Source organism: Cyrtonyx montezumae, unplaced genomic scaffold (genome assembly GCF_038088225.1).
Source record: "Cyrtonyx montezumae isolate F1298 unplaced genomic scaffold, pur_monq_1.0 scaffold_21, whole genome shotgun sequence".
NCBI lineage: Eukaryota > Metazoa > Chordata > Aves > Galliformes > Odontophoridae > Cyrtonyx > Cyrtonyx montezumae.
The window spans coordinates 5,311,358-5,328,322 of NW_027071948.1; the positions used below are offsets into that span (position 1 = coordinate 5,311,358).

Here is a 16,965-nt window from a genome sequence, read left to right on the forward strand (position 1 = left end):
GGAGAGGGAGCAGGAAGCGCTGGGGCCGAGGGTTGCACGAAGCGAGAGCCGAGCCGCGTCCTGCCGGCAGCTCGGGGTCGGCTCCTGCAGCCGCGCTGATTTCAGCTGCGCGCGTGGTCCGCCGGGGCGTGCAGGGCGCTGCTCGCAGCCGTGCGGCCACCGAGCTTTCATTAAATGCATTCAGCCAACGTGGGGCAGCGGGGGCCGAGTGCCGGCCGGCTTCAGTCGGTGCTGGGCTGCGTCTGCTTGACACAGTGATTAAAAAATGCACAACAGAAATGAAGTACAGCTCGGGGCCCTCTAAGCCCTCACTACATGCCTTCTTTTCCTCTGGCACATCTCTCCTTCTGGAACACAACATTTGCTGTGCTGCTTTTCTCCAGCTACATACACATCCTTCTCATATTTCACTCCTTGTTGCGTCCCCAACGATTCACCCACACTTCTAGTTTGTTTCACCTAACTTTGAAAACAGGCAAAATGAATCCACCTTACAAAATTACAACTGTCTTTTTTTTTTTTTTTTTTAAAGAAAGGTTTATGGTCATTTTGATATTGCAGTGAATGAGTGCACAGATTTGACTCAGAGCACGGATATCCGGCAGTTACATGAGCCCTCGGGCCACACATTTTTTCTGCAGAGATGCCAGAGCCATTTTCTGAAAGGAGCTGTATTTAAATAAAGCCAACTTTTCTTCCACTGCTGGAACATCCTGAAGTCACTTTTTTCCTGCACTGTACGGTGTGAACAAGAATATTGTCATTAAAACACCAAGTTGTGATGTACTGAAAGATGCCCTGGCTCCTCAGCAACACTGGAGGCCACTCCGTGGGACACAGGTTACAATACCAGGGAGAAAGCAGCAGCACCACGGGGTTCAGCAGAGGCATAAACAGCAACGGGCGTGTGTGCTGAGACAAAAAAGGCAATGCAATGCATATTGTCTCGATTTGGGGTGTGGAACACAGATGGAAACACACATGTAGAAACATAAGAGCGCTTGGGGTGGTAGGCAAGTTCTCCTAATTGTCTGTTAGAAGGGACACACTGCAGCTATTATTCCCCATGCTTCCCCACAAAGAATAACTGTTCGTATTTATTTGTTCACTGGGAATATTCTTGATTGTTTTCAAAGCACTCTTGTTTCCACTCCCTCTCCCCCAGGTAGGAATTCCCTCCTAATTGCTAGGCGAACACAGCAGTTCTGAATCTCAAATGCTGAAGTGCGGGCAACAACTCAAGGAAATATCAGTTCTCCCTAAGATGGTGATTTCAGGAAACTTCATTTTCCAATGCTGCCAGTTTCACTAACTCAAACAAAGAAATCACTTTCACTTTAATTTTCTTCAGTACTTTGGAAGCCCTGAAAAAGCCCATGACAAATCTTTAGCATCCTCTACAATTCGAGGTGTTCAGCTCTCACTTTCAAAGCTCAGACAAAGTGCTGTGATTCAGTCTACAGAGTTGTAGGAATATCAGGTTTCTCATTTTAAGGCTCTTCCATCTCTCCATTCTAAAATGAAAGCAGTTTTGCACGCTAGGAATCATGAATGCACCATTAACACCATCATCTTCTGTGTGTCCCTATTTGACAGTTTTGTTTGCGTTCTGCAGCCATGCCAACCCAGCAAGCATACTTCTTTCTGTGCTTGCTCTGCTCTGTGTGCTCTGGCTGGAGTCTGTGCCTGTCTTTTTAAACAGAAGCAGCTGCCAGTGCAGATGTTCCTGTGAGTACGTGCAACACGTGCTCTGAGCAGAGCTGCAACTTCCCAACAGCAGAAGGGAGTGGAGCTCAGTTTTTAAGGCAGACTCACAGCACACCCAGCCTGTGTGTGTGCGAGGAATGAGATCCCACCCATTACTTTTGCAGAGCACAGCGTGCTGCTCCCCATCTCCCCCCACAAAAAAAAATCATCCCTAACCTTCAAAAATTGAACATCTCATTGGCAGGGAGCTGGGAAAGGATCTGTTCTCCTTTGCTGAGCTGCTCCCCACGCTGAGCTGGCTCTGCCTGGGCAGGAATTTCACACTCCATTTCAGCTCGCAGGGTTTCTGCACGGTTTGCTACTGTCTTTGAGCTGCACTGGAGTCCAAAGTTTTCCTTGGCCCACTGTGCACACATCTGCAGGAGCAGATGGGAACCTCTCCTTGTTGGCACGCTGCTGCTCTGAGGCAGGGATGCAGCAGGCCATCACGCAGTCCCTCACGCAGTGCCTGCTGCCGTACAGCTCCACAACACCCCGAACCCAACACTCGGACTCGACGCGCCCTCCGGGTCACAGCGCTGCGCGCACTCCGCTGCGCTCCACAGCGCACAACACGTGGCCGTCCCGCATCAGGCCTTACTGTGCTAACGGGAGTCAGTGACCGCTAATACGAAGGACACCTCCCGCAGGCCGCTCCGGGTCGCTTCCACCACTGAAATCCCTACAACCACAGCGCCCGCGCTCAATGGGATCGGGGCCGCCGCCCCCCGGGCCCCGCCCGCCAAGCGCCGAGGAGGCGCGGCGCCGTAACTGTCGCAAAGTGTCGCCGAGCGCTGCGGGACCGTCGTACGGCGCGGCACTTCCGGCCGGCGGCAATGGCGGCGTGAGGGGCCGGGAAGCGGCCGCTGGGGCGCCGAGGCCGGGACGGGACGGGTGTCCCTCCCCGCCGCCGCCGCCCATGTGGCTGCAGCAGCGGCTGAAGGGGCTGCCGGGGCTGCTGTCCAGCAGCTGGGCGCGGCGGCTGCTGCTGCTGCTGCTCCTTCTGCTCGTGGTTTACTGGTACCTGGGGGCCGGGCGGGCGCGTCACGGAGCCGGGCGGGGAGCGGAACCCCGCGGCGCCGCCGCGCTCTGCCTACAGGCGGCCGCGGGCCCCTGGCGGGCTCAGGCCGAGCGAGGCGATGCGCTGCCGCTGCCTGAGGACGAGGCCGGCGGCGGGCCGGGGCCGGGCCTGGCTCTGGCGGGTAACGGCTTCCTGCTGCTGGACGTAGCCGCCGGCCGCCTCTGGGTGTCGGCGGCGGGCTCTGGCGGAGGCCCGGCTCTGCCCACCGAGTACCCGGCCCTGGTGCGGTTGAGGGCGCTGGGTGGGCGCGGAGAGGCGCGGGCGACTCAGGCGGCGCTGCGGGACGGGGCCGTGCGGAGGGTGCGCTGCGTGCAGACGGGCGCCGGGCCCGGAGGCGCCGGGGAGTGCGTGACGGTGCGGGAGGAGGTGGTGGCCCACCGGAGCCGGCCGCACCTCTACCTGCAGCGCATCCGCATCGCCAACCCCACCGAGCGGGTGGCCACCTTCGAGGCCTCGGCTCCGGCTTCCGCGCCTTCGCTGGGCGCCCGCTTCGCTACCAGCTTGGAGAAGGTGGAGGAGCGGCAGTTCCTGCTCTCCTCCGGCCGTCTGCTGCTGCCTGGGAGCCCCAAGGTGGTGCTCATGGTGGTGGCTGCCAAGAAGCTCGTGAGCCGAGTGCAGGTGGCACCGAAGTCCACCTTTGATGAGACCGTGCTGTCTGTGGTGTACACTTCGGAGCCCATCGAGGTCTCTAGGCTGGAAGAGACCTTCAGCAAGTTGAGGGAGTCGGCCAAGAAAGAGATGCTGGAGGTGATGCAGATGGGGGTGGAAGATCTTTTCCAGGAGCACCAGCAGACCTGGTCAGACCTGTTCATTTCAGGTAAGGAAAGTGATCTTCAACCTCCAAACAGTTGCTTTAGGAAAGAGCTGAATGTTTGGTGATCTGGTTCCTGTAAGCCTTCAGAGGGTCCCCTCTCTCTGATGGATTCCTCTCCGGAGCTGTGTGAAAATAAAACAGCATTCTAAGTCTGGAATCTAGAGTCTGATTTTTGGATGGTCCTGTGTGGAGCCAGGAGTTGGACTCGGTGATCCTTTTGGATCCCTTCCAACTCAGGTTATTCTGTTATTCAGGTTATTCTCCACTTGGAAAAGTGGAGTCATCCTCACTGCATTACAAAAAATATATGCTTCTCACCATGACTTTGGATGCACTGGCTCTCATGTCTGTAGGAACACTGCTGATTTGCCCAGCATACCAGCTGCAAGATGGGAATAGAGCTGTCCTCCAGTGGCAGCATAAAGGACTGTCTTTATACTTACGTGAAGTTCTCCATGAAAGTTGAGGACTGTCCTGCTGTTATCTCAGGGATGCTCTTTCTTAAAAGAAGATTGTAATGGCCTTGAATAAAAGCATAGCTGCCCAAGTAGTGCAGGGCTTTGTGTTTTACAGCCAGTAAAAAGATAGATGTTCCTTTGACATTTTTCTTGTGCTGAATGTCATATTCACGTGTGGTCCTCTGACTCTTGGTTATTTTAATTTATTGCAGGGATTGAAATGAGGAAGATCACAGATTCACATACGCCATCCAGTGAGACTGTTAACATGACCCTCTACTATATGCTTTCAAGCATGCCAGCTCCTCTGCTAGATCCACTCATTAGCGGTGAGGACAGAGAAAAAATGGAAGGCAGCTTGAACTATGCTGACCACTGCTTCAGCGGCCACGCCACCATGCATGCAGAGAACCTGTGGCCAGCAAAGCTGACCAGTGTGCCCCAGATCTTGCAGCTGTCAGACCTGTGGAAGCTGACTCTCCAGAAACGGGGATGTAAGGCTCTCGTGGCAGCTGGAGTCCACGGGCTTATGCAGGGCATGGTGCTTAGTTTTGGAGGTCTGCAGTTCACAGAAAACCATCTTCAGTTTCAGGCTGACCCCGACGTACTTCATAACAGCTATTCCTTACGTGGGATCCATTACAACAAGGATTTGATTAACTTAGCTGTTCTGCTGGATGCGGAAGGAAAGCCCTTCTTGCACGTGTCTGTGAAATTCCAAGACAAGCCAGTTAGACTATATGCATGTGAAGCAGGCTGTATGAACGAGCCTGTGGAGCTGACCTCAGAGGCACGAGGCCATACGTTCCCAGTCATGGTGACTCAACCCATCACGCCACTGCTTTATATATCTACAGATTTGGTCCACTTGCAGGACCTGAGACACACACTCCATCTAAAAGCTATTCTGGCTCACGAGGAACACATGGCCAAGCAATACCCAGGCTTACCCTTCCTGTTCTGGTTCAGCGTGGCCTCCTTAATCACACTGTTTCATCTGTTTCTGTTCAAGCTCATCTACAATGAATATTGTGGGCCAGGAGCCAAGCCTCTTTTCAGGAGTAAGGTGTAAGGCTGCTGCTTCTGGCTGCTTTCCTCTGACTGTTGTCGACCTATTTTTGTCAACTGTGCCTAGGGAGTCTCTCAGATTGTGAGGATTTTCAGTCTTTCTTGCAACAAGTGATCTAATACTTCTCCTTGCAAGCAGTAGGGTTAGGACAGGGATTGGAGCATTACAAATATTAGAAAGATAAATCCATTGTCAGTCCTTAAACATTCCTAAGGCTGCAGGTGGAGGCAGATGCAGCTTTTCTGTCCTTTTTCCTCAGCAGCTGTGTCACTTGATAATGTTTCTTGTTAAACAGTATGGGAATGCTTAAGAGAGAGCTGCCATTTACTGCTGTGTGAGAGATATGCTTGTCTGCCTGTTTTCAGTGTGTGACCTGGCAAATGAGAACACACAAATGGAAGCTAGTGCTCTTAGGTCAAGGTGCTGACCTGCTGGGACTACTGGTTAATGTTTATAAATACACAGACACTGTGCAATACTCCATCATGCCACATTAGCACCAGAGAAAGTGTTTCTCCCATTTAGACAAAATACATAGCTGCTTTAAAAAGAGTGCTGGGTGCTTTTACTGTGAGTTGGAGGTTCTGACTCCAAGCATCTCCCACTTTGGTGTAAAAGATTCAAATTCTTGTTTTGAGTTGCCTAGAAAACTTGGTTGCTAGCAAAACCTTAATACAGAATAGACACTGAAGTGATTTCTGCTCATAGTACTGGTGCTTTCTGGGTGCGTGTTGGAACAAAGCAGTAATAGAGCCGTCCCAGGAGAAGGTCTGACTGCAGAATGCACTGTTTTTCCAAACGATAACAAAGAATTTTGGATAGTTGAAGTTGGGCGAATTGTACTGGATGAGAGGTGACAGTAATGTGACAGTAATGTGACAGGTGTGAGATTAGTGGGTTGTTTTCCTGTCAGCTCAGTGGCTTTGCAGTGTTCAGATCAGGCCTGGTCACAGGTGGGTCTGAATTCCTGCCATCCACTGATGAATGAGATGGATGGTGCTTCTGGCTAAACGAGCCAACACAGAAGAGGTAGAAGAGATATTTGTATCAAAGCCAGCTACAGCTGCAAGCATATGACCATGGTGAAACCCTCGCACAAAAGGAGGAAGTGGCGAGGAAGTAATTTGAATCACCAGCTGCATGCCAACGCACATCCTGAAATGTTCCCTTGGCATTATAAAATGGTGTTCTTTTTTTTTTTACTGCTGTCTGTTTTGTTGCCTTTGTCATCTACAAGATTTGCCATCTGCCTTTTACACAACACCCTGTTAACCATGACGACACGTAGCTGTCCCTCACGTTTTCTGAGATGCTGAGAAACTTCACAGCTGCACACCAGGGCTGACTTAACACCTCTTCCTTATTGACACTGCAAGAAGCTTTGCAGTGCAGAGCAAACACGCCCGTTGCCTGGTCTTAAGTAGACCTACCTAAAGTGAAGATGGTGCAGAACTCAATTCCAGAACCAAGGATGAAGTGGAAGCCAGCTGAAGCTCAGAACCTCTGTAGCAGTAAGCAAGATTAATGGTGTTAAAATAGCACTGGTTCATGAATTGAATGGGAATTTCCTAGAGTCCCAGTGAACTTAGTCCTGCTTTCAGCCTCCATTTGCACAAGACATCTGACAATTGTTCAGCTGAGAACAAGGACCTTTTGAAAGCAACAATCCTTTTGTGCCTTGCTAAGAAAGGGATCTGAGACTTGGAATGTGTGGTTATTCAAGAGTTTATCCCAGAATCTTGTGTAACAGATGTTTTCTTTTCCCTTGTAAGTTCCCTAAGAGTGATCCATTTGGTGAAAGTACTTGAAGACATACCAAGTCCTTTGATATTTTGATTTGTACCTCAATTTACAGGAAAATAAAGAATGATGATTCCCTCCAGAGAGTTAAATGAACTAGAAAACTTCAGCATAACTTCCTTTCTGGTATTCCTTTATTTTAATTTATTGCTTGAGGGGTGGGGGGAGGATGTTAATAATTTTGCCTCCAGTTCAGTAACGAGATGGTCAATTGAACTGTAGATGCCTAAGTGCAGGTGACGTCTTTTCAGCTTTTAGTATTGCAGAATGCAAAATCAGTTTAAAGAAATTGTTTTCTGGACTTGAACTTAGAAATGCTGATCTGCAGGTTTCCTCTTCTGAGCGTATTGAGACTTTGTGCATTGATTTGTTTTGGCTGTGGGGGGAGACGTCTCACTTTCTAGTGGTTTAAAGGTTGTTTGGTTTTAAAATACCAAAGCTGTTGTTTCTAAATAAATATTTCTCTAACCTGATCACTGCAGTGTGGGGTTATTTTGGTCTCTGTTCTCTCCTGTTCACTTCGAACAAGCCTTATGTTACATCCAAGCCTTATATTGCATCAGCTACACAAGTGCTTGAATTTAAAGAAAATACTGTGTAGAAAACAAAATACAAATGTGTCCAAGCAGGAAACTGACAATTTTAAAGGCAGATGCTGGAAAGCACAATAACAGAAATACAGGACAGTGCTAATCTTCATTCCCTGCCTCTAGGTTCAGTCTGGAAGTGTGCAGACCAAGCTCGAGTTCGAAGAATGCACATAAATGGATCATAAAAGGAGCAATTGAGCGACAGATCTAATGATCATCCAGGAAGCAATGAGCTGGCGCATTTTTCTCAGTGGAAAGCTGGGGTAGGATTCAACTTTGAATTCTAAAATAGCTTATTGTCCAGTTTGGGATGAAAAACCTCCTCCAGAGAAACGGATCTCACTGTCTGTTACCTGTCTGCAGACTGCTGCCTTTATAATTGGCCTACAGCATATTTACTGCCCACCAAAGGGAGAGGTGCTGAGCCAGTGGGCTACCTAATAAATTACTGTACATTAAGTGCATGGACAGTTAGTGACTATTATGCTTTAACAACACACTGGAAGTACCTGTGCTTTTTCTTACTGATGCTCTGTGAGCTCGTAGGTTCTATGAAACATGCAGCACGAAGATAAGAGTTTCTCAGAAGCTGTTTCCCAGCCACCATGGTATTGCAGTGAGGTTTTTAATGTATGACAGCAAAGCTGCCAGCATATGATGTCCACTGAGCCCAGGCAAGATACTTCAGCCTATTCAGAGTAGACCTGGAAAAGATGGATGAGGATTTGTTACATAAATAGGAACAGAGCAACAGCAAAGAGAGGGGGCTCTCCATTAAAATGTGATTCTTATTAAACTCTTCCCCAGGTAATAAAATAACTTGGAATTCCTTTACAAAGAAGGAAGGGCAAAGAGAGAATATGGTTTCCCTAACATGGCAGAAGATTGCTTGAGAAACTATTGTAGAAATGCTTGAAAAAAACCAAACAAACACAATTCCTTATTTATGACCATACCCACTAAGCAGGAAAGCTGAAATAGTAATCAAACATCCAGAATTTATATGAAATTTTCATTGCTATTTAATGAAGTGAGTGGCAAAGCAGAATACAGAAAGCTGCATGGAAGCTGCAAGCACAGTACGTTGTTTCCTGTGCATAAATTCAGATGTTAAGGAGAGAGGCAACTAATTCCTGATCCTTTTATTTTTTAGCATCTCAGTTCTGTGGTTGGCCAACCCATCTTCTGTTTTTGTCTCATAATAAACACAAGATGCTAGAACAGGGTTTGGTTGGTTCAGTTTGAAGTTCAGAACACAGCTTGCTCAAGCACTATTGTTTTGGTGGGATAAAGCATTCTTGAGAAGCAGAAACAGCAAAGCATTATGTATTTCTGCCTCCCACATGTGTGCTCTGGTTATCCTTCATCCAAATCTACCTACTGCTCAATGCTGTGAAAATCAGTTTGCTGCATGTTAGCAATTGCATTAAATAATAGTTTTATTTCAACCTTTTGGAAACCTCTGGCTTTGTCTGTACGTAGAAGAAAGAACTACAGCTGTGGTTATAGAACTGACATTACAGTAGTTGTTTCTGTCCCATTAAGTTTGCCCTTTATAACTTGGTTTATGGGATGGAGGTGTTTTGGTTTTTAAAGAAGTGGTGACAATTTTCTTTCAGGAGAAGATGGATGGAGGTGTGATGGAGAATTCCGGTAGTAAAAGGAAAGGAGGAAGAAAGAGACACGAGGAGGTGTTGATATCAAGTCACTGGTCTCCAGTGTCCAGTAATTACTTATGACACTAAGGAGTTCTTTTCTGGCAGCTCTTTTGCTGTCGTTTAAATGCTCGCTCCCGCTGTCCTGGTGAAAATGAAGTGGTTTATTAACAAGTTCACACCACATTGCACAGGAGGCCAGCATACTGATTTGGGCCATGCAAATGCCCATTTGCTGTACTACAGAAACCCTGTCCTCTTCCAGGGAAATGCTACTGATCTACCAATTGAAGGTACATAGGAAAGAAGTCTGGCTCACCATGCTGCACCAGCATTCCTCTGTCATGGTCAGCTTGTTCTCTGTACTCCTTGTAACGGCCTCCAAAGTGATCACAGATGGCTTTATTGAGGAAGGATGGCTGAATCACAACACAACTTGGTCTAAAAAAAGAAGATGCAGTTGTTCAGTCAGTACAAAGCAGTAGCTGCCATTCAGTCAAAAAATAAAGCAGAATAAAATGAAATTTTAAGTAATCATATAATCATACAACAACTAAAGCCAGAAGGGGTGTCTGGAAATGATTCCAATCCCACTGATGTGCTCAAATCTATCACTGCCTGAGGATGTCAGATAGTGTTACTGCTCACATTACTATCAAGTGTTAGAATAACTCATTAACGTTTCCGTTCAGGAAACACTTTCCTGATGAACTTTCAAGGCAATGGGAAAACAAACAACTGCGATAGATTACATGCAACTTGGTCAAAGTGTCTTTTTGACCAAATTGTATATTTAGCTCAGATTCAAGGTTCCATCTATATGCTCTTTTTTTTCTTCTTTCCCTTAAGCATTTGTGCATATAAAAAATTATCCCACAGTTTTCCATTGGTATCAGAACAGTCACTTCTCCCAGCTGTGAGATATAAAACCAACTGTGGAGCAGAGCCTGCAGCATGCAGTTACGTGGCATCATGCTTGGAATCCTCTTTGTCGTACTGACTCTGGCAGCTGCAGGTATGTGCCCAATTTCAACACCTGTTCCAAAGGAAAAATAAATTAAAATCTAATAGCAGCTTTCCCTTTCTTTTGGGGGAAGGAGGAGGATGAGAGAATTGATTAATTGCTTTTGTTAATTAAAAGGGTCTCTCAAAATGGCATCTGGGTGCTGTCTTACTCTGTTCATATCACAGGGGTTCAAACAGCATCACTGCTCTCAGCCTGTAGCACAGTTATTTTACCTGACTTGAATACACTATAACACAATCAATCCATGCCAAATGGTTTTGCATTTGCTGGGAGCTGCATCTCAGTTGACTCATGAGCATTTGGTTGAGCCAACAAGATTTGGTTACCTGACAGGAAACAAATGGGTGTTATACAACATTGCTGAGTGGCTGTATCTTCACCTGTATCACATCCAATTGTAGGCTACATCTCTGCCTTTCAATGATCAATACACAGTCTATATTTAACCAGCAAACAAACCAGCCAACCAACCAGCCAACCAGCTAACCAACCAGCCCAACCTCTCTTACAGAATTCTGTTTCAGTTCCTATTTTCAAAACACACATCTCACTCCCTGTGTTTTCCAGGCCTTGGCTGTGGGGTTCCTGCCTACCCACCAGCTGTGTCTCGAGTTGTTGGAGGGGAAAACGCAAGGCCGTACAGCTGGCCCTGGCAGGTGAGTGCTTCTGTGCTTCCCTGAAATGCCTGGAGCTGTGATACCCCACGTGCCACATCTCACTGCTTAGAAAGGTCCTCATGCTCTCACACTAGACTTGGGCACCAGCCCATATTTGATCAGGAAAACTGTAAAATTCAGTGGAGAGTACAATGCCTACTGAAACACAGTTGTTTGTTGAGTTAAACTGGTTTGTGAAGGAAACTAATTCCTATATTAGGACTTGAACTTTGGGGAAAAAAAAATCGTAAAAAACCCACAAAATTTTGAGTGATAGGAACAGAGGAAAACCTTCTCTGAGGACAGGAACTCCTGAAAGAAGGTTGTGGCAAGGTGGGGGTTGGCTCCTTCTCCCAGGGAACACTTAATAAGATGAGAGGTAATGGCCTCAAGTTGCACCAGAGGAAGTTCAGGTTAGATATTAGGGAAAACTACTTCCCTGAAAGAGTGGTGATGCAGTGGCACAGCTGCCCAGGGAGGTGGTGGGCTCATTGTCCCTCGAGGAGTTCAAGGAATGTGGAGATGTGGCACTGAGGGATGTGGGCAGTGGGCAGTATTAGCGGTAGGTGAAGAGTTACACCAGGTACCCTTAGAGGTCTTTCCAACCTTAATGGTTCTAAGACTCTCTGAAGCTCCTCTTGCTTAAAAACCTCCCGTCATCTTCAAGTGGCAAGTCGTGTGAGGTGTGCAGGAAGCAAATGCAACACTGGCAAACCAGCAAGCAAAAATCTGAGCCTTACTTGATATGTTGATTCTAGGCCTCTCTTCAATATAAATCAGTTGGTAAATGGTACCACACCTGTGGAGGAACCCTCATTGCAACCAACTGGGTGTTGACAGCTGCACACTGCATCAGGTAAACCACTGTGTTAAAGTCTGTGCTCATAAAGCAGTGCATGACCAGAGAGAGATGAAGAAAAAAATCATAGTAATGCCAGTTCTCTCCTTCCCAGTTAAGAGTTCCAAGTTTTGTTCAGATACCTCTTTATCCTACAGGAAAGGATAACAAAGCAACGATCAGGTGCACATACACCACTTCATCATCAGAATTGTTTCCACGGAGGCAGCCCCACTGTGGTTTATTATCATATATCTTTGAATATGTGCACATACTACACGCTGGTTACGGCATCACTGGATGGTAGAAGAGATCATCATATGAAATAGGAAGGATTGGCTGCATGTTATTACTGGCAGTTTGATAATTCGATAACTAACACAACTGAAAGTTTTTTTCTTGTCCAGTTCTAGCAGGACATATCGAGTGCTTCTTGGGAAATACAACCTAGCAGCTGAGGAAGAAGGATCTGTCGCAGCCACCCCAGAAAAATTTGTTGTCCATGAGAAATGGAATCCATACAGTGTCTCAAGTGGGTAAGCTGGTGGATGTTCACCTACAGGATGCAGGGCAAAACTTCAAAATCTTCAAAATGTTTGCTCCAGTCTGTACCTTTCCTCCTCAAGAGAAGATAAAGAGCTTCCCATATTAATTGCCTATTGATTAATTGCATTTTCAGCTGCCATTCATGAACGTGCATTCATGTTTCAGTGAGAAACTGCTGTTCTATGCAATAATTTCCTCATACAGCAGAAGAGAATGAATTGATCAAACAATTTAAGCGCCCCTTTGAACACCTTGCAGGAATGGCATAAACATGGAGTATGGTTGATAAATGGTATTCACATCTCTGCTCCTGAAGGACTCCTGTGGGCACCAGTAGGACGAGGGCATTAGCAAAGAACCCATCTCACTTTCCAGGTGCTTGTAGTTGGCCCTCACACATGCATTTGTTTTTGGTGGAGAGAACCTATAAAAGAAATGTTCCAGAAGGCTGCCAGCAATAAAGGGGGCAGTTCTGTAGTTCTCTTTGCTCCCTTGCACCTCTCTTTGTTATTCTGCTGTCTTAACTATTTGCAACCATCCCCTCACCCCTCTCACAAGTGTGCCTATGACCACAGGTACGACATTGCTTTGATCAAACTCACCGAACACGTCGCGCTGAGCGACAAAATTAAGCTGGCCTGCCTCCCTCCTGCACAGAGCATCCTGTCATCCAACACAGCCACCTATGTGACGGGCTGGGGAAGGCTGCAGAGTAAGTAGTGGGTGATGGGCAAAACTGCTAACCAAAATCCTTCAGCACTGCCCTCTTCTTCGGGATTGGCTGGAAAAAGGTTGTCGGCGATGATCAAGATCCCCTCAACCCCAAGTTTATCGGGCCCCACTTCACACACAATATGAATTCTATCTTCTAAAGTTTATTTTGCTTGTAATGGGTCTAGTAATGCACTAGAAGGCCCTTGACTAGGTTTTCAAGGCTATTAACAGCGTACAGGCCGGAGAATTTGCTGATCTTGAAAGAAGTGCTGAGTAACTGGAAAGACACATAAGAGAACAGACGTAAGAGAAATCCTGCAGACTTTAGCAGAAGCATCAGCTCAAGCAGCAGCTCCTGGAGCAGTAAGCAAATTGCAAAGTTTTGAACAAAGAAGAGCCCTTTGCTTCTCTAACAGAGAGACATTTTTAAGCGAAACACAAATTATTGGTAAGTTGCAGCCTTTTTTGATGAAAGAATGCAGCTAAGGAATGGACTGTACAGCCCTTATGGAGATTCTTACCTGGAGGAATAGTTCCCAGATCCTGGGAGATACTTAGAAGTGCACTTTTATTCTTCCTTCATTGCCAGCCGGTTTCATGACTCCTTTGTTTCCGTTACTTCCAGCAAACGGAGCTCTTCCAGATGAACTGCAGCAAGGCCTGTTGCTGGTGGTAGATTATGCAACTTGTTCCCAGCCTAGCTGGTGGGGAAGCACGGTGAAAACCAACATGGTGTGTGCTGGTGGAGATGGAATCACCTCCAGTTGTAATGTGAGTCCAGAGAACACCACTCTTAGGGCTTGGTTTGACATGACCAGGCCTGATGGGAAGGAAAGCTTAAGACACGAGGAAGAACTCCTCACACTACAACTGCCATTAACTGCGTTTCCCTTTCTTCTCAGGGGGACTCTGGTGGCCCACTGAACTATCAAAATGCAGATGGCAAATGGGAAGTGCGTGGTATTGTCAGCTTTGGCTCTTCTCTGGGCTGCAACTATTATCAGAAGCCTTCTGTCTTCACCCGGGTCTCTGCTTTCAACAGCTGGATCGAGGAGGTAAAGCTCTAGGCCTTGCTAGTAGAGAATAATGACACTTGGCAATTCCTAAGGTCATTATTGGGGAACCAGGGGGAGAAAAATATATTTCAAAGCTGTGTCTTCTTGAGGAAAACTACCTGAACACTTATTTGACAGTTATCTGATGGACAGTTCTGCCATCTACTCAGGGAACTGTATCACTTCTGATTCAAATGGTACTTTACACACAAGCAGCCTATCCCTGCAGGCAGCACAAAAGCCATCCCCAAAGCAAAAATAGAGCATCTCTTTGCCATTACTTGTTCAAATTATTTTCACTTTTACATAAATCTTGGTGTTTAGGAATGCATTTTCCTTCAGGCTAGAGGTGGATATACAGTCATTAAGGATTTGATTGGTGTGACTTCAGAAGTGATCGGTACCTATCAGTAACACCAATTGTTATGGTCGTATCCTGGAAGGCAACGCACACTGCTCAAGTCTGGAGCATCAATTGTTTTCTAAGATAACAGAAACCTCTAATGTCAAGAGTGGCTGAGGAGCAAAACTCTGGTTTCAGTTTTGTAGCTCCCACATCCCGAATGCAAAGCACGCTGTCCACAAATAGCTGTCTCTCCAGATCTGATCTGTTCCTCTTTGTATTTCTACAGGTTATACAAAACAACTAACACGAAGAGACCTGCTTGGCAGATGAGAAAAGTGCCAAGAACAACGGTTTGAATAAAGTCACCATCATGACACCTTTGATCACTGATAGCTGGGAAATTACGCTGTTAACTGCAATAAACACTTTTTTTTGCAACATGAAAGAAAAACACGTGTCTCTGCCACTTCTTCTTGTGCATTGTCAAGAGTGGAGTGAATATTTTGCAATGATGCTGAAGGCCTTTCAAAGCCTTTCCCCTGCCCCACCTGGGGGAGATGTGAGCCTGCTGTGAGGGTAATGAGCATCAGAAGAGTGGAGAACCACGGGAACAACTCTGAGGGTAGAGGGGTGAGGAATAGCAGGAGGAGGCGGGCAGGCAGCAGATGGGATCTGAGAGCGGGAGGCACTGGGATCAGCGGCAATGATGCCTGGTGGGAAGGCAGCACGGGTGCCAGCAGGTCAGCACAGGTGAGTGTGGCAGCACTGCAGAGAGCTTTTGCAGAGAGCATCCCTTGACACCCTGGGGTGTAGGGGTTTAGCAGTGAGAATGGTCAGACGCAGCAGTGGGTGCTGGCAGCATCGCTGCAAACCTCTCCCCTGATCAGCAGCTCCGTTCTGTGTTGGTGCTTCAGCAGGGGAAAGAAAGGTTGCACAGGTACTCAGTGTCATCGTAACATCCCGAGTAGTTTTTGTCCGTGTCTTTAAAGCAGGGCTGTGTGTGATTAACTGCTCTGAAAATTAAAATCGTGAGGAGGTGGGGGGCGGGGGGGTATCAGCTGTGTGTGTCGCGAGAGAGGAGAGATAACTGTGAGGCTCAGGCAGTTAAAAATGGTGGATATGTATATCTGCAAATACTGAAAGAGAGCTGAAATTTGAAAAACTTTCCCTTTGAAATATTTGGACAACGAAGTGGAAATATTTAAGTGCATTTGAACCTATCAACGCAAACCATTAACTTACTGGAAATTCCCATTAAGAACAAATTCCAAAAGTTTCGATCGCCCCTTTGATTAAAAACTGTGACAATTCCAGATCACAGCCACTGAAATCACAGAGCCATCTTTTTTTCATGGGCATCTTTGAGGTTTGGGTAGAAGCTCCACAGGGAATAAAACCTGCTGCAAACCATCCTGTTACTCTTCACACTCACAGGAAAACGGTACGACTCCATCCCAGCATCACGAGAGCTGCCTCTTTTCCTCCATTTTAAAACAAAGCATCAGAAGGGAAAAAATACAATCAAACATTTCTTTGAATAATATACAGCTAATGCATGATCCCTTTACTTCGTTTCAGAGCATATCACTGTTAGCTCCAGCCGTGCTTTCGGGAGCTGTAAGAAACACCATCGTGATCAGACTCCCCTGCCACATCCCACCTCTCTTTCCTTCTTTCTTTCATTTTTCCTTCTAGATGTTCTTCCTCCTCCGATGCTGGTGGTAGAAAAACAGCTCAAAGGATTCTGCCAGCATGCATGGTGTCCCTCTGCAGCCTCCTCGGAGCCATGTCTTTTGATTTGAGCAGCAGCTTGGAAGCATGGAGAAGCACAGGAAAGGCCCTTCAGGAACTTGCCTCCTGTGAAACCCTCTGGGCTGTTCACCTCATCTCTCTGCTGCAGGAGGAGAGGCACAGCTGGCTGCTCCCAGCAGCAGACAAGAAGAATACATCATTTCATGCTCAACTATTAGAGAATCTGAACTCCCTCTGTAAGGCAAGTGAAGCAGAACTGTCTTGTGAAGATTGTCGATGCAAGAAGGAGAAAATCTCTGCCTGTAGGCTTTACATCACTGACATGAGACAAAGAATGAATAGCACAGGGGGTAGTGAAGCCAGCAAGATGCTATCAGAAGTGATTTCTGAACTGCTGGGACTTTTTAGTTGTCCCCATGAAGACCTCAAAGCTATGCGACGCAATCCTGACTGGGCAGACATAGTGGCTTTTAAACTCATCCTTCTAATAGGAGAAGCTGTGCTGAGAGCTCATTTAGTGCCAGTACCCACCAGTCTTCAAACAGCACTGCATCAGCTTGCTGCCATTCTCAACTATGCTATTTTCTCTTCAGAGACTGTACAGAAGTGCTGGAGGGATAACATCAACCTATCGCTTCATTTCACCTACTCTGAAGGGATCTCTTTTTTCATCCCATTCCTGGGCTCAGATGAGTTTGCTTCCAATGAAGCCCTGCTAAAGGGACTTCTCAACATGCAGAGCTGCCTGCTGCAGAGGGGGACAGGAAAAGCTCATCAAGAAATCTAAAGAAATCCTGCTCACAATGAGCCTTAAGATC

The 16,965-nt window shown here is 46.9% G+C and overlaps 2 protein-coding genes across 2 annotated transcripts; both read left to right on the forward strand.

The window, feature by feature from the left end:
* The first annotated feature begins 2,590 nt into the window (after positions 1–2,590).
* Positions 2,591–5,328, forward strand: KIAA2013 (KIAA2013 ortholog). The gene is made up of 2 exons (XM_065738174.1): positions 2,591–3,644; positions 4,312–5,328. Exons 1-2 carry the CDS (start codon positions 2,666–2,668, stop codon positions 5,169–5,171), a joined length of 1,839 nt encoding a protein of 612 aa, XP_065594246.1. The 5' UTR covers positions 2,591–2,665; the 3' UTR covers positions 5,172–5,328.
* A 4,815-nt stretch (positions 5,329–10,143) lies between these two features.
* LOC136049519 (chymotrypsin-like elastase family member 2A) lies at positions 10,144–14,846 on the forward strand. The gene is made up of 8 exons (XM_065737817.1): positions 10,144–10,228; positions 10,808–10,896; positions 11,655–11,752; positions 12,142–12,270; positions 12,856–12,992; positions 13,620–13,765; positions 13,897–14,049; positions 14,682–14,846. Exons 1-8 carry the CDS (start codon positions 10,168–10,170, stop codon positions 14,697–14,699), a joined length of 831 nt encoding a protein of 276 aa, XP_065593889.1. The 5' UTR covers positions 10,144–10,167; the 3' UTR covers positions 14,700–14,846.
* The last annotated feature ends 2,119 nt before the right edge of the window (positions 14,847–16,965 follow it).

What these genes read in the sequence shown, in the direction of transcription:
- LOC136049519 (XM_065737817.1), top strand. Translation starts at nt 10,168, where the DNA reads ATGCAGTTACGTGGCATCATGCTTGGAATCCTCTTTGTCGTACTGACT. An exon ending in ACTGACTCTGGCAGCTGCAG is followed by an intron (nt 10,229 to 10,807) that starts GTATGTGCCCAA and finishes TGTGTTTTCCAG; the next exon opens with GCCTTGGCTGTGGGGTTCCT. An exon ending in GAATCACCTCCAGTTGTAAT is followed by an intron (nt 13,766 to 13,896) that starts GTGAGTCCAGAG and finishes CTTTCTTCTCAG; the next exon opens with GGGGACTCTGGTGGCCCACT.
- KIAA2013 (XM_065738174.1), top strand. Translation starts at nt 2,666, where the DNA reads ATGTGGCTGCAGCAGCGGCTGAAGGGGCTGCCGGGGCTGCTGTCCAGC. An exon ending in GTCAGACCTGTTCATTTCAG is followed by an intron (nt 3,645 to 4,311) that starts GTAAGGAAAGTG and finishes AATTTATTGCAG; the next exon opens with GGATTGAAATGAGGAAGATC.